The sequence below is a fragment of the Haliotis cracherodii genome, unplaced genomic scaffold (genome assembly GCF_022045235.1).
Source record: "Haliotis cracherodii isolate W230 unplaced genomic scaffold, xgHalCrac1.p SCAF_5, whole genome shotgun sequence".
NCBI classification, from domain to species: domain Eukaryota; kingdom Metazoa; phylum Mollusca; class Gastropoda; order Lepetellida; family Haliotidae; genus Haliotis; species Haliotis cracherodii.
The window spans coordinates 5,246,765-5,264,770 of record NW_027266308.1 but is presented as its reverse complement, the minus strand read 5'-3'; the positions used below and the strand labels follow the sequence as shown (position 1 = coordinate 5,264,770).

The window sequence follows — 18,006 nt, the reverse complement described above, 5'->3', positions numbered from 1 at the left end:
TCTCAGAATGATGAGTTAGGATTTGCTAGCAAGACCCATGACTGTGTCAAAATAATGCATAACATGTTACGAAAATGGTTCAATCAGTTGTAATTGATTGTATCAAATAAATGATATCCAAAACAAACGATGAAAGCAGCCGTCAAACGACACCAGAAAAGATACCAAAGACAACAAACCTGGAACAGTTAGAAACAGAAACTTTGACATCGGCAAGAATTTACCAGGCTCTATCATTTCTACTAATCAACAGTTTTGGTTAATTACTTACAAACATTTGTCTTTTTCAACATTGGCATTGGTTGATAAGAAACACTTAATATTCCTCTTGCGTAAAAGGTAAATTGAAGTTACCGCCTACGGTTAAAGGCAGAACATTCAACAGCAGTAGAACATTAATCAGAAGTGTCTGACCTCATCATCGCATTTTTCTCAGTCTTGTAATATGAATGTCTCTCAGTGGAATTGTAGGTAAAATTGGCAAGTCAAACCAAAGCCTTTCAGACGGAATATGTCTGTTTTAGCGAGGCTATCACTGCACAACAGCTGACTTATTATCTGTGTAAGTAACCTTTGTCGTGGCTGATTACATATGGCTTGACGGCCGCGACATGAAGATATATATTATTACCCACGTGTGTTAATGTGACATTACCCTAGCACCTTTGAACAAAGACATATAACTTAAAGTATGACGGAATATTGAAATAATTAGCACAGCATAAAACCAATTGAAAGATACAACGATTGCCATGTTCTTCTTAAGAACCAAAGTGCCAGATGTGTTTAAAGCATAGAGCACGCCTACGTGTTCTTGGATTTGTCCTGCCTTACAATAGCAGGAAGACGTTCAGTCCCACATGTGAAAATAATAGGGAATTGTTGTGGCCTGTCAGACATAAAATCGACACTCTCAAATTTGTGATAGGACTGTTCAGTGTTACATTATGATCTCGTTGTCAAAACGCGAGTGTCATGTGTCATCCTGGTCGTAATCATCGCAGTTGGGATAAATGTCGGTCTCACTGATCACAGGAGGCAAAAAGCTCTATCACGATGCTGTTTGAACAACTATGTATTCATCCGATGTCTTGCTGGTACAAGTGCTATTCATCACGGCCCTGACAGGCTTGGTGCCTGTAAGCTAACGTGATACATTGTATGCGACTGACGACGTCAGGTCTTCTTGCCTTACAGCGTGAAGAAGACGGAGTTCCCTGATACATGGCGTGATGCTCGTAATTAGAAATGGTCAGGATATCTGGTCTCATTTGTGATCATCTACTTTCAAAATTACCGAACTATCACATATGTCAAGCAAGGACGTTTTCATGCACGCTATGGTGATATCATAGCACAAAAACAAATGCAAAAAGGCACGTCGTTCAATCATTCTCGCGTTGGTTTAAAAAATACTCATATAAAACATTTCGATTCTACTTTTATTTGGTTCCTTGTCAATTTTGAACCAATATAAAAATCATAAACTCGTAAACATATGTTAGATTGCTTTTTGCAGGTAGAGAATTAATCCTGACCTACGTGTTATTGTAAGTATTCCTTTGTAAGATGGTGAAAAAGTATAAAACAAAACAAAACATGTTACTGTTCAATTCTTATAATTTCAATCCGAAGTGTTAGCCTTGGTGTGTCTTCAATGTCACAATGAAACTAAACTTTGATCTTTACGGTGATTTCTATGCCAGATATTATGGGACATTTCAAATCACAATCTCTCCCATTCGTCTAGATTACAGCCAACTTGATTTTCTTACCGAAAACAGCATGGGAAGAAGACAGCGTGCCCTAAAATGATCATTTCCTAACGAAGAGGATATATACCAATTGGACCACCTCCGGTGATTTTCTATAAATGAGTGTTCTCCAGAAAGGCATAGGCGCCTGTAGAATTATCTACATAGTTGCAGTCTGATACTATAATGACAGTGTTTGGTTGACAGTGACAGAGAACAAACGTACGAAGCCAGTCGTTACAGCAATTATATCCCACGGTGCCAGCGTGGAGAGATCGTCAGCGAAAGGAGCTTAACTTTACTGATGGCCAAAAGAAAACCGCATTTGTTATAACACAGGATGTATTTCCTGTGTCTTGATACTGGTGTCATTTTCTAAATCATGTGTAATTTTACTTAGATTTTTTAAATGAGTGTTTTGTTTATGCAAAAATGTTTTATGACAATCTTGTTTGTCTGGAGATTTTATGCATATGTGAGTGGTACATATTTAGGGGTAGAACACAACGAAAAGGTGTATGAAATGTCCAAACATTTTCGAGACTGATTTGTCTTTGACTTCTCCACAAGAATCCAAGACAGCGAACATTTAGTCTATTCAATTTTCTGCCATATGCCACATTTACTTTATCCTAGTACTATGTCACAAGCCAAAGCTGACAAAACCATTTTTATGATCAGTCATAAAAGGCCGTTGTACGATTCCGACTAAATCATACGCATGATACCAAGTGTCCGCGAGTAGGTTTAGCGCATCCTGCCCCACTGGTGGCACCTGTCACAAACACACGCAAAGGCAAGCCACTTGTTCACCTGAAAACACATTTAGTATAAGTCCAAATAGGGACTTGCATCGGACATCATTTTGGCCACTGAAGCGTCCTCTTCAAATTCAGCATTGTCAACGTCATGTTTAACGAGGAAGGAGGGCGAAAGATCACGAAGGTCTCAGTTGTTTGGTTAAACCGACGAACAAGACCCGGTGCTTACAGACCAAGGATCAGATTTAGGATATCTAGGATTACCCTAACCCTAACCCTAACCTTAACCTTAACCCTAACCCTAACCCTGTCAATGGACATTGGCAGCGGAGTGATACATCCACTTGACGGACTGCTTCTGATGACTTCCGCAGAGAGCAAAGAGTTCGGCTCGTAAAGCTTCAGTGTAAAATATTCGATACATGACGTATTTTTAAGTTAAAATGTTGAAAATCTCCAGTTGTATTGGTTTTTGGGACATTCTAATGTTTTAACATGGGGTTCACCGGTATACGCTCACCTTTTCGCGAATATTTGATCGTTATTTATAAACACATGCTTTGTCGGAATCGTCAAATACTTTTAACAGATATTTCTTATAATTACAGATAGGGGTTTGCGCATTTGTTCTGTCACTGCGTTCACACACTTAAAACCCACATGTGCACTTGTTTTCATGACGTCCAATAACATTAACGGGGTTGATGACAATGGTATGAAGGTATCTGTACTATTAACAACACCTTTTCGAAATATAAATTTTCACACTGACAATTGTTCCAAAAATCTCTAATTATACAAACCCTTTTAAACAAAAGGTGAGGTGAGGTGAAATGGGGTTTAACGTCGCGTCCAAGATTATTGCACTTATATAGCGACGTGCATGTACGTGTGTGTGTTTGTGTGGCTGCTTGTACTAGCCCGGACTGATGCCGATTGATAGTGCTAGCCCACTGAGATAACACTGCATTTTAACATGAACACCCATTCAGACACAGTATACTGACTCCGAGCCGACCAGTCCTTGTTTTAGCCCCTGAATGCCGAGCGCCAGACAGGGTAACAACAAGTACCATCTTTTAACGTCTTTTGGTATGACGCGGTCGGGGATCGAAGCCCGGACCTTCCGCTCTCCGGGCGGACGCTCTACAACTAGACCACGGAGGCGGTCCCTTTAAACAAAAACATGCATGTATCTATAATATTTCACGCACGTATATGGTTGTTTTCTCATTTATCCCAGTTGTATCACTGACATCAACGGGCTAAAGCAGTAAAAAGTGGTAATTTCATATACTCTGTAATGCACGGCATGCCAATATTCGTTTTTTACTAAGCAACATAATTATTAATTAGCTAAATATATTTTTCTTGCTTTTAAGAAACGACAACAGTTTTTCAAATGTGTGCAATACTTCATTTTTCTCTCTGTGTATATCACTTATATTATCTGGCGCCTGCTATTGTTGTAATCCACTGTATCCATATTGTATAATGGACCAGTGGCCTCTTTACTGAAACAAACTCACTTACTCACTAAACAACATAATGTATTTCATTATTACTGGAGTGGGCCCGACGTGATGATCTGTAACAGATATCCCCTCTATCACACACAGAAATCCCCCGTTTCAGATGATGGTGTGCAATGTGACTAAGAAGGTTAGGATCAAGTGTCTCTTTGAGATAAAAACGTAAACACGTTGAGGATCGTTGCGGAATAACTAAGACATCGGAGGCTTGTCTGGGCTTATGTAGCAGAATATGCATTGCAATTGTTTGGACCTCATTCATAGTCTTGTGGGTCGAGCGTTTGCCCTGAGATCGGAATGTCGGAGGTGGGATGGGGTGGGTTGTGCATTGAGTGAGTGAGTATGGTTTTACGCCGCTTTTAGCAATATTCCAGCAATATCACGACGAGGGACACCAGAAATGGGCTTCACACATTGTACCCTTATCGGGAATCGAACCCGAGCCTTCGGCGTGACGAGCGAACGCTTTAACCACTAGGGTACCCGACCGCTCCGGATGGATGTGCAGAGTTGATGCCCTACAACAGTATGGATGGCTGGTTTAAACTAACACACATACACGCACGCACGAACGAACGAACGCACGCAGGCACGCTACAAAACAATGATTCCAAAATGAGATCTATGTTCCCCTTACTCTCTGTACACCATAATGCGATCGAACAGGCGGAGATGTGATTCATCCGATGTTACAGCAAAGCATCACAGCATAAACCCGAATATGACCTTCTGGGCTTCGGAGGATGTTCTAAATCAAATCTTGATGCACTTGTTCACCGATGCCACTTCTTCGGGGTCGCTTCACAATTATCAGTTTCTATCTGTGAATAGTTACCATGCCCTTGGTACTTGCTGATATTGTCCACCAATCTCCATGGATTCTCATTTGCATTAATTAATAACGCCACGTATCCGAACAGCGATTACAAACCATCGATGGATGTCCTAAATCAAACAGCGCTAGCGCTATGACCAGTTCCTTGCACTATCAAACAACAGGGTCTGTACCAGTGTGCACTTTAGTCTCCAATAAAAGCCTGCTATTATATATATTACTCAAAAGAAGTACACCCGAGTATTTCATATTACTAAAGTTGATCTGTCGGATTTATGCACAGTAGTTTGGTATAAGAAGGAGTTGCTTATGCAAGGAGTTAAAATCTGGGCAATGTATTTCGCGATAGTTTTTTACATAGTAGGCACACATTGTAGGCATAGATGCACTTAAAACACAAAGTTACTCTGCGTGGAGGGGGCACGGGTGGCCCAGTCGTCTAAGGGGCCGCGATTCGCTTTGCAGAGTTGCGTCCCTTGGGTACGCCAGAAACCTATGATGGGGTTCGAATTCCGGTTCGTCCCGATTATGTTTCTAGCTTTGTCAGCACCATACCCTCGCTCGTGGGTTTCACCGAAGTGGTAAACGTCTGAGACCCGCATCACTTCGGGCTTTCCTCCCACATTAAGCTGACACGCCGCGATATAACTGGAATACTGTTAAAGGCGGCGTTAAACCCAACTCACTCACTCACTACACTGTGTAGAGTAATGATTTTCATAAGAAGGCGTTTATTTTGTTGGTCACTGGTATAATGTAGTATAATTTACTTTTAGATATTACTCATGTGGTACAGATATTGGTGATATCATTGTCAGTTATTTTCACTGATCATTGTATTTTTTGTTAAATGTATAATCCTGATAACCAATCAGCTTGTGCTGATTGTTTCATTGTTTGAGAAGGCATAAAAAACGTATCATAATATGAAACATTCAAAGGTGACGTAGTCCATTGAATATTGAGTCAGTTTGTGTGGTTTTAGGCCGCTTTTGGCAATATTCCAGCAATATCACGACGGTGGACACAAGGGACCACTTGCACAAAGCCATCATGGCGCTAAGATGATCGTAAATCCCATTCTTTAACATAGGCTTACAGTAGTCTTAGCGCTAAGATCGCTTTGTGCAAGTGGGTCCTGCAATGGTCTTCACACACTGTACCTATGAAAGGAATCGAACCCGGGTCTTCGGAGTTACAGTGAACGCTTTAACCACAGGGCTACCCCTCTGCCTCTAGTCCATTGATTGAAAACAAAAACAACTATGTGACATCGTTCCAACAATGGATTACCTGAATGATGTCTCAAATTGAGATCAGAAAAGTCTTGTGGATAAGGGGGAACGGGTGGCCCAGTCGTCTAAGGCGCCGCGATTCGCTGTGCAGAGTTGCGTCCCTTGGGCACGCCAGAAACCTATGATTGTGGGTTCGAATCCCGGTTCGCCCCGATTATGTTTCTAGGTTTGCCAGCACCATGCCCGTGCTCGTGGGTTTCACCGAAGTGGTAAACGTCTGAGACCTGCATCACTTCGGGCTTTCCTCCCACATTAAGCTGAAACGCTGTGATATAACTGTAATACTGTTAAAAGCGGCGTTAAACCCAACTCACTCACTCTTGTGGATAAAAAAAGAATAGCCTACTAGAAATATAGAATTATGTATTATCTGTTAATTCCTGATGAAACATACAAAGTGACTTCACTGAGGACAGATAATCTGTAATTTCTCGTAACTCATTTGGTATTCTCTAAATTCATATCATCTGATCTCTTCACAAAACTGCCTACGCGTGAAGAATACGTCTTCAGTAACCCATACTTACCGTAAAAGGCGACTATGCTTGTCATGAGAGGCGACTAACGGGATCGGAAGGTCAGGACTGACTTGGTTGATGCATGGCATCGTTTCCTAACTGCGTAGATCAGTGCTCAATGGATTGTCTGGTCCAGACACGATTATTTACAGACCGCCGCCATATAGCTGGAACATTGCTGAATGTGTCGTTAAACATCAAACTAAACTGCAAGGGAAAAGAAAGTATACGCCCATGGTTGATGCTGGCTTAACCTGAAACAAACAAGAAAACTTTTTCGATGCTCATTAATTTGATAGGGTTATCATAGTTGCAGTGTTGGCAGTGTTTTGGCGACTGTTTCCAGCCTAGTTTCATAACGTTTGTAATGTTTTGGACAAATCCAATTTGCAAATGCATACGTTTACCCGACAGTTTAAAATATATACATAAACGCTGACATAAAACATTTTAGACGAACATAATTTTTTTCGCACGAGTGTGTCACACGTCGAGTGGAATTTTATCGATGCTTTAGCATACGTGTATCAGTGCACTGTATCTGGACGTAAATTCATGTTACAGAGAGATAAGGTTTATTAAATTAGAAATGATGGAATGCACATGCATCTTCCCTAAATAAATACAGCCCGCAGCATCCGACCTGGTACTGTGCACCGCGAAGAGTCGGGGAGACTGACATGGACACACCTGGGTACTTTAACCATCTGGTTGAAGGTATTTCGGAGATGAAGATATTTCACCTGACTTTGGAAATCGTTCCTTGCTTTATTAAATCACTGATAAGACGGTGATAGGTGTGGCACGGCGAAATTATGTTTGTCATGTTCATCCCGTTCTTCATCTATCATCATATTACTTAACTGTTTGCAGGTGTGGAGCTGGAGCCAAGCTTTGATGTTCCAATGGTCAACGTGACAGTGAAGGAAGGTACCACTGCCATATTGCCATGTTCTGTAAAATTCCTTGGGCAACACCAGGTAAAGTGAAATTTCGTCACAAATAACTCATCTTGCGGTCGGGTAGCCTATTGTTTAAAGCGTTCGCTCGTCACGCCGAAGACCCGGGTTCGATTCCCGACATGGGTACAATTTGTGAAGCCAATGTGTGGTGGAATATTGCTAAAAGCGGCGTAAAACCATACTCACTCACTCACTCACTTATCTTGCATGCAAATGCGGCTACATTGTTCGTCGAATTTAAGTTAAGTTAATTCCAAAACCGTTTTCTGTAAAGTTCCTTTTGTAACACTAGCAAAGTATAAATGTCATCATTACATATATATGTTCTTTTACTTGGAGTGAGTAGTGAGTGAGTATTGTTTCACGCCGCTTTTAGCAATATTCCAGCAACATCACTACGGGGGACACCAGAAAACGGGCTTCAATCATTGTACCCGTGTGGAGAATCGAACTAGGGTCTTCGGCGTGACGGGGGGCACGGGTGGCCCAGTCGTCTAAGGCGCCGCGATTCGCTGTGCAGAGTTGCGTCCCTTGGGCACGCCAGAAACCTATAATTGGGGGTTCGAATCCCGGTTCGCCCCGATTATGTTTGTCAGCACCATGCTCATGGGTTTCACCAAAGTGGTAAACGTCTGAGACCTGCATCACTTCGGGCTTTCCTCCCACATTAAGCTGACACGCCGTGATATAACTGGAATACTGTTAAAAGCGGCGTTAAACCCAACTCACTCAATCACTTCGGCGTGACGCTTTAACCACTGGGCTACCCCACCGCCCCTTTTACTTCGACCACTATTTTACCGATTTATAGTTATGTTGAAGTTCCCCATTCATTCATTTTCATTTTTCGGCCATTTCTGTACACTATGTAATTCAATTGGATATTATTATTTTTTTGCAATATTTATTTATTTTTTATGTCCCTTTTCATGACAATGCTCATGTATGCTCTCAAAATATGAAATGTGGATTTTCAGTCTAACTCTTTATTTATATATGCAGAACATATTTGAATATCAATGTTCACAGTAACTTTTGTTAAGTGGCTTTCTCTGTCGACATTTGAAACTGTTTACTACGTTAACTACTGGTATTTGACACGATACATACATTCAACTTCCCTACCTCGAAGTTTCATGAACCACTCGGTTAGGCTGCCAAGAGCTATCATGTTGCCGCGTATTGTAAAATGCCTCGGACAACGTTAGGTAAAGTTTTATTTAGACACCAACTCGTATCTCGAACGCGGCCCTATCCACAACATGACATCTCGAAGCTTATTAGTCATACATCGGTTGATATTACAACTGTTTTTATTTCTGTAAACTAAATAGGTGAGGTGAGGTGAAATGGGGTTTAACGTCGCGTCCAAGATTACTGCACTTACACAGCGACGTGCATGCATGTGTATGTATGTGTGTGGCTGCTTGTACTAACTGATGCTGATTTATAGTGCTAGCACACTGAGATACCATGCCGCAGTTTAACATGAATACCCCACTCAGACACAGTATACTGACTCCGAGCCGACCAGTCCTTGTCTTAGCCCCTTAATGCCGAGCGCCAGACAGGGTAACAACAAGTACCATCTTTTAATGTCTTTTGGTATGACGCGGCTGGGGATCGAAGCCCGGACCTTCCGCTCTCCGAACGGACGCTCTACCTTTAGACCACGGGGGCGGTTAAATGAAATAGGATCACATCATATCATATATACCGCTCAACTGTTTTCTTTTAATATTCGGCATTTTCCTTTATTGTAGTGTTCTGTTACTTCTAAATGCAACCTGTAGACATCAACTTAATAATTATATAAAAATGGCTACAACAAATTGATGTTGTTTTGAAGTTAAATGAACCGATTTGAGGTGTGTCATGTGGTGTAAGTAGTTAGCATGACACCAGAAAAGATCAATGGTAATATGGTAAACACTAAATTTCATCTCGGTGAAATCGCAACTCTCTTATAGTGACTAATTTTACAATTCCCGAATAGACCAGTCGTTGAAGACGTTGCAATTCGTTGTTAAGTGCTGCTCCTTCTATGCTAGAAGGGGGCACGGGTGGCCCAGTCGTCTAAGGGGCCGCGATTCGCTGTGCAGAGTTGCGTCCCCTGGACACGCCAGAAACCTATGATTGTGGGTTCGAATCCCGGTTCACCCCGATTATGTTTCTAGGTTTGTCAGCACCATACCCGTGCTCGTGGGTTTCACCGAAGTGGTAACAGTCTAAGACCTGCATCACTTCTGGCTTTCCTCCCACATTAAGCTGACACGCGGCGTTAAACCCAACTCACTCACTCACTATGCTAGAAACCAAACATCGTGGGTTCGAATCCCACAGGTGGAGACGCAGGGATATAACTGAAATACTGAGGGTCATTAAACCATAATTAAACCACGAACTTGGAGGGGATGCGGCTGTTCTAGTGGAACACACAGTCGATAACCGTTGAATTGAATAATGAATACAATGAATGAACTCATTGTCAGTGCGGCGAACATATTCCAGGTGTATCATGTCCTGTCTGAATGTCACAGAAAATCCTAAACCCAAGCGGGTCATAGACGTTCTTCACTTAGGCGAAACCAACTAGCAAGGATACTGTTGTGGACGAAAGATCATATTCGTGGCGAATCTTGTCAAAGGATTTCTGCACGGGTAACGGAATCTGCACAGCGAAATGCGATGCCTCAGACCACTGTGTTTACCATGTCCTTAAAGGAACCGATGGGCAGATTGGTCATGGTTGAGCGTGGATATAAACTCTTGTAATATACAGTAAAGTACGGTTATAACGAACTCAAAGGGACTACTAATTTTAGTTCGTTATAACCGTAGTTCGTTGTAAGCATATATACAGCATAACTACAGCAAATAGTCGGGACCAAAAAAGTAAGTTCGTTATATCCGTCAGTTTGTTATAAGCGTGTTCGTTATAACCGTAGTTTACTGTATTAGGATCAACTACTTCGACAAAACCATGTAACAGAGTTGGTGAGAGGAAAACTCCGAAAGATGGAGGTCAGACGTTTTCTACTTTGGTGTAAGCCACAAGCACAAGTATTGCGCTGGCATACTCAGGATATAATCAGGAGAATCTGGAGGAAAGCTCAAAGTGATGCCACTTTGGTGAAACCCACCAACCCGGGTATGTCACTGACAAACCTAGAAACATAATCGGAGCTAACCGGGATTCGAACCCACAATCATAGGTTTCTGGCTTACCATAGAGACGCAACTCTGCACAGCGACGTATTACTTATAGAGAATATATCATGTTTATGAAACATAATCATGTCGAATCTAGGATTGCAACCACAAAGTTAGTCCACGACCAAAGGTTTCTGGCACTCCTAAGGCGGACATTGCACGAAATTGGGTGCCTTCAGCGACCGGGCCACCTCAGCGGTCATTTTTAATAAATGATTACCAAAGAGGTCTCTCATAGCAGATAAATATTTCATAAAATCTAACATTCAAAAATGTTGATGAACCTCCAACAAGCATTCCTGAAATGTTCAGGGTTAATGATTTAATTCGAATATAGATTGTTCATGAATACGTGGTGTGTTTCAAGCGTTCTTTGGGATGACATGACGCATGTGCTGTCACCAGGGTGCTTTAGCACTTAAGCTAGAGTCAGCAAATGTTGCGATGTTAATACGTGCATTTCGTGCTATGTCGTTCTATCGATTTATGGAGTGAAACTTTCTCAAATGATTTTTTTCAAAAAGGATGATTTCGAAAATTATTTAAAAATCAAGGATTACAGTTTTTAATCCTACATCGAAAAATGTAATCATCTTCCAGTAACGGTACGCGTTCTGAAAACTTTAAAACACGAATCTTTTTCATCCATTCTGATGTGAAAGGTCCGGATTTGGAAGGCGCATATAGATTAATACAAGTGCACCAGAGACTTCGTGCATATCAAACGATAAAGCAAATGCGTGAAAAAGTCGTGTGATGTACAGAACCGTCATATGATATTAGCTTGCCGAGGTTTCAACATTCTACAAGTTTAATCCCGTAAAGGAAATAACTTTCATGAGAAAACCCAGGGACTTACAAAACATGCATGACAGAGAAGCAACATGAATTGACAATACTACATGAAGAAATTGCCAATTTCCTACCGCCGTCTGGGAGTTATTCAGATTAATTCTGAAATTTATGCTACTCCGTTGGCGTTTTTCCCCAACTTTGAAACGGGCGCGAGGGATTTCTCAATTGGAAGGTGGGCAAATTATTGGAAATTCGGCGACCCATGGAGTGACTCTGACATGTTTTATTTCTTGGTGGACAGTTAGTTGCACGCTAAGCCTGCCCTAATCTGGCCGATCGATAACACGGGTCTAATTGACGATATTGATAATGTCGGCATAAATGCTAGACTTAGGGGTTAAGACGCGTGGAATAAATCACTCTTTGCGATTGGTTAATGTCTTAATAAAATGGCAAACCTCTTGAACTGGCATTGTCGCTTGTGAGATGCAACAATTAGAGCCGTGTGCGTATTTATGTTGATAAATTACTGCCTTAAAACAAGCACGACCTTTGCGAGATATATCTACTGAAGACAAATGCCTTTAACCCAGCCTTGAAAGATATTCCATTTATTTTGATTCTCGTTGAACACTTCATTCTCAGAACATATCTCCAGTTCATAGTTGTATTAGGCTTGTTAGATTGCAGCTTATGCACATTGTAACGAGTGAGATTAATCTAACCAAATTAACGTCCATCTCACTCCCTGTATTGGCGACTTTTTGTGTTATTTATTGAACTATTTCCGGTTTATTGCTTGAAACATAAAACCTTTCCCGGTTCATCCGGAAATACTATCCCTCGCATACGAAACACTAACTCAGAACAACGTTTTAATGTACAGGAGACATTTAGCCCTAAATCAATACGTATAACGTTACAGCAAGAAGACCACGTGAAGGTTATGTGTTTAGTTGAATGTCTGTGATGACATTACTCAAGCTACACTCCACATACGCGTATCTGAAACTCCTAAAGCATTGACAATATACCACTCAATCTACAAGACTTTAAATAAATTTATATTTATTTCAAAATGACATATCAGGCATAAAATCAAATGAGCTCGGGTGATGTCTGCTATGCTGAAAGAGGGGTCAGAACGTGCTTTATTAAATGACAACAATTAAACAAGGTGAAGATAGAATTCTATTCCCACGACAAAAAAAGAAATTTGATTCATGACAATTTACCACCCTTTAATGTTTAATACTACATTGAAGAAACATACAATTATTTTGTATGTTCGTATAACGTTCTAATGAAGGCCAAGTTTGTAACATTGCATGTTTACGCTCAGCGCAAAGTTCTCATTAAAAGTATTGAGAAGTTTAAAATTGCGCATTTTCAATCCATGAATGTTTGACATAGTGATTGCGAAGCAAATACATACAAGAAGAAGTAAAGTATACCTGGGCAACACTTGGTTTGAAGTTGTTAAGGATAACTGCAAAGTTTTAAAGTGTCTAATTCCAGTCTTGCTCTAGACGTTGAAAATTAATGTTTGCATTGAGACATCGCCTCTGTGTTATTAGGGTAATCAATCAAGTGTTCGCATGCTTCATGAACGTGAGTTGGCAGAGTCGTAAAGAGTGTTTCAGGGACATGAATTAGATTGGCTGGGACTGCCTTTGTGCCCGAGCAAAACCCCCCTTTAATAACATCACCACCGTAGATGTTCGATCCCCGGGTCGTGTAATACCACAAAGACGTTATATTAAAAGATGGTACTTTTTGTTACTCTGCCTGGCACTCGGTATTAAGAGGATAAAACAAGGACTGGATTCAGTATGTGTCTGAGTGAGGAATCAATTCTTAACTGCGGCATGGTATCTCGGCGGGCTAGCAGTATCAAACCATCATTGGTCTCGGCTAGTAGAAGCCGCCATACATTCACGTCGCTATGTACGTGCTGTAATGTTGAACGCGACCTTATTCACCATTTCAACACACCTCACCTTTAAAAACTTTGCATATATGATTTATTCATATATCATGCATATTGCAATTGTCTGTGTTAGGTATATGCAAACGTCTAGCTGCACTGGCTTTTACTTTACTTGGTGTTTAATGCAACATTTTCTGTGCAAACCCAAGTCAGTTTTGCTAAAAAATATATTGACATTTTTCGTAGCTCAATTTACGTTTCATTAAGGCACCTACTTATACGAGTTCCAATGGCGTTGTCTCTAATCCGCACAGGTGGTGTGGACTGATCAGCTGTCGACGTTGTTGACGTTTGAAGACCGGCGCATCATCGACGATGAGCGTCTAAGCATTGAAAGGCCCTACACGAAGGACTGGAATCTTCATATCCGTTCTGTTAGATATCGAGATCAGGGAATATACAGCTGCCAGATCAACACGAGTCCTGTCAAGATCAAAACCATCAACCTCAACGTAATAGGTAACGAATATATGAAAGAGTGCTAGTCTATCGTGCAGTTTGTAAATGACTTGGTCTAGCCCAACCTGTCAGTTAAAGAAACTGTCTTGTGTACACGAATGCTTCTAGTTCAGCAATATCGAACTCACTGAGTAAGAATCTCCAGAGATAGAAATACTGACAGTGACATCAAACTTTTTCAGTAAATGTGTTGTACTTCAGTTGAAATAGTTCATTACAAATACCTTTTTCTGATTATGAAATGTTAATTTGCTGATTATCAATTGTCAATACATGTGTGTATCAAATCTCGATGATATTTAGGTACGGTAGAATTTTTTCAATATGTAAGGTTAGAATTTGAAAATCATTTCTCAATAAAAGCTTAAGATATAAAGAAACCACTGTCCCTGTCAATCTAAGACATTGGAATAATCAAATATTAGTATTACGAAATGACACGCTGTGGTATTGATTGCATTAAAGAGCTTTGGGCAAAGGAACTAAACATTCAGTTACACTTTGACAGTAAAATGAAAAGCTGAAAAAAAATACTTTAGAAATTTGATAGGAATGGCAAATCAAAACCGGTACAGCTATTTCCACAAGAACATGCCATCTATTCTGATAAAAAAATACTTCATAAAAAGAAAATATCAAAGGAACTGAATGTGTTTTTTCATACTGAAATATAAGCATTTATATGGCTGTTTTAGATGGTGGAGTCTCGCTTGATTAACACTGATTCCAGTAACGTCAGTAATTGGCAGTGATTCTCCAATTTCCATTTCTTTCGCATTATAGTTTCCCAGCCATACTTTTAGTAGAGTGTTATAGACATTATAACGCGATAAGGTTTATTCTCAAATTATATTACATACATTGGTGCGTTTTAATGTTGGAATGCCAAGGGCTAACCTGTGTGGTGAGAGAAATTATACAAACAATTGGTCGTTTATGAGATAACGTTGCAATAAAGACATACACATACAGACGAAGACTTTGTAATTACTTTTGTTTGGAATAGCTACAGCCATCCATTACTTGGATGTTTTATTTCCCTATCGTCTTTCCGAATACTTGTATCTAAATAGGAAAAAGGTTTCATGAGCTCTTGTATATAACTAAGCTAAAATAAAATTCACATCTAATAGGAGTGAAAGGGTACAGGTTTTGACTTATTCAAAGCAGTATTTACAACATATTTGTATGTGATACTATGAAAAAGTAGACACGTTGAAGAGTAAGGTAGGTTATTAATACAGTACTAGTGTACTTGTTGTTACGCAGACTGGCCCTTGGCATTTAGGGGCAAAAACAAGGACTGGTCGGCTCGGAGTCAGTATACTGTGTCTGAGCGGGGTATTTATGTTAAACTGCGGCATGGTATCTCAGTGAGCTAGCACTATAAGTCAGCATCAGTCCTGACTAGTACACGCAGCCACACACACACACACAGACACACACACACGTCGCGATATAAGTGCAATAATCTTTGACGCAACGTTAAACCCCATTTCACCTCACCTCAACTCTCGCGTTGACGTCTTTCACGTTACAGTGTGTCACAGTTTTGCTTAATCAGAAACTCATAACAATTTGTTTCATTTTGTTTATAATTAGCAGTTGAATTCCCAAACTTTCTTATTTCAAGACAAGAATGATTTTCATACACCTTGGATATTCCCTCGAAGCAACGGTACAGTGTGGTCACTTATATACTTGAAATGCGATCAAGCTGCAAACGATATGTGAATGGCGACGTTGTATTTCAGATACCACTTTCTTACGACTCACCAAACAGCTCCGTAAAGTGGTTTTCTAATTTCCCATGGTGCTTGGGTTTTGTTTCTTTGCGGTGGATGTCAGGCAAGAAGTCTGTTATTGAGATTACCAACAGGCAGGCCTTAGGTGAACACTTTAACCCACATGGCCACAAACTCGTTAGGTGTTCGAAGTAGAATTGTCAGCTATAAACTTGATTTTGGATATACAAATCGTAGTTATTAAACAGTACCTGGTATTCACGCATTTCTTACGAATGATCAAAATCAACACATACTTGTGGGTTTCACCAAAGTGGCACACGTCTGCATCACTTCGGGCTTTCATCCCACATTAAGCTGACACGCGATCTCATTAAAATCAGATCTTAGTTTTCGCTACCGCTAAACAAAGATCTGAGGACATTAGGGGTCACGTCAGACCGACCTTGCGCGAACTTTAACCGACCAATGGAATGACTGGCAAGAAGTCGACATTAGCCAATCAGAAGGCAGCTTTCTCGTGCTTTACGGCACTAATTTCAATTTGGCGACTACGTTTCGAAACATATTTTGACAAATTCTCGATTAAAAATTTGACACCTGAACAAAAGAACATTCTGGAATGGCTTAGAAATAGTCTAGATTGTATGGATTCAGCCGTTAAGCCCGTAACTTTCGTTCGGAATACCCCGTGTTAATGTTTTCGAGGTTGCACGATTAGAAATCACATTCCGACTGTTACTTTCATGATCTGGTTAGCGACGCTCTGATTGGTCGGGTGTAAGGTCGGTCTGACGTGACCCCTAATGGGATGTCCTCAGATCTTTGTTTATCGGTAGCGAGAACTAAGGTCTGATTTTAATGAGATTGAACGGACACGTCTGAGATAACTGAAATACTTTCCTAGCGACGTTAAACTCAACTTACTCACTCACCCCATATGTTTTGTGTTTGGACACTGGCAGTATAACGCCACTTTACATCTGTGAGTGTTCATCTTTTTAAAATGTTCCATTTGGCTTTCCCAAAGCATATATTTACCATCGTTTTCCCCGAAGACCCCTTCACTATCATATACCTCGATGAAACACGTATTTACATGATAAAATATATCTAGATGGGCATTTGAAGTTGAATATTTCCGATAAAAGTGATCGATGTTGTTCTCAGTAATTTTAGACTTTTGCTAAAGCCATGTGTACACATTCAATTTTAACTTCAATCACGAAGCCTGTCGCAATGAGTCATTTCTGTTCAAAGCATGAAGACTGGACTGGCGTTTGTACTCTTCTGACAACCCATAATCTCAATTGCAGTGAAACGTTGCTATTGAAACCCATAATTACGATTTTGATTCAAAGTGACACAATATGACAGTAAATCTTAAAGTACTGTGATTTTCAGTGTGCGTTTTCAGTCACAATTATACTGAGGTATTTACCTACTATCGATCCCGTTTTCAAAGTGCTCTCCCAAGAGATCAACATCCTTGATTACATTAAATGTAGCATTTCCGGAAAATATCGAATTGTGTTCCTAGTCATGCAGGGGAACGTTATGTTCTATATCTAACTAAGACTGGGGATCTTGGACTGACCCGGGGGAAATGGTATCAGCATATTTCACGTTTATTGTGACGAAGGAGCGAAACCCGTGAGCCCCTTACCAATATTTGTCATATTTAGTTAGTGACAGCATATGGAATGAAATTACCTTGGGGCGCCAATTCTCACCCAAGATCAATCGTGTCGGCTAACAGAGCCAATGTCCTGTACATATCGCTATTGGAAGAAACGGAATGGCCCATAATATTGAAATTGTTGAAATAACCATGAAAGTACTTGCATTTGTGTAATAATATTTTATTGAAATTTCTCCACCGAAATAACTTTGTTAAAAAGTATAAATAATGCCTTTCAAATTTCTTTATGGAACATAGTGTGAATACATCCTTGGGGCGCTTTAAAAGTTTTTAAGTATCAGAAATATAAATAAAACCATGAAAATCGTGACCATTCACTATTCAGCTGATCAGCTGATAAATTAACGAACTAATGTAGTTGTTCACCTGAAACTAACAAACAAGCGTTCTGCTGACACACCTCCTTTCAAATAATGAAAGGGGCGGTCGGGTATCCTAGTGGTTA

The 18,006-nt window shown here is 40.4% G+C and overlaps 1 protein-coding gene across 4 annotated transcripts in view; it reads left to right on the top strand.

Moving 5' to 3' along the window:
- LOC139442095 (limbic system-associated membrane protein-like) overlaps window positions 1-18,006 on the top strand; it is a 56,956-nt gene that overhangs the window by 20,560 nt on the left and 18,390 nt on the right. For all 4 annotated transcript variants that reach the window (XM_071222880.1, XM_071222882.1, XM_071222881.1 and 1 more), the window contains exons 2-3: window positions 7,569-7,675; window positions 13,910-14,114. In XM_071222880.1, coding sequence (XP_071078981.1) covers window positions 7,569-7,675; window positions 13,910-14,114 — 312 coding nt within the window. The remainder of the gene's footprint in view (window positions 1-7,568; window positions 7,676-13,909; window positions 14,115-18,006) is intronic.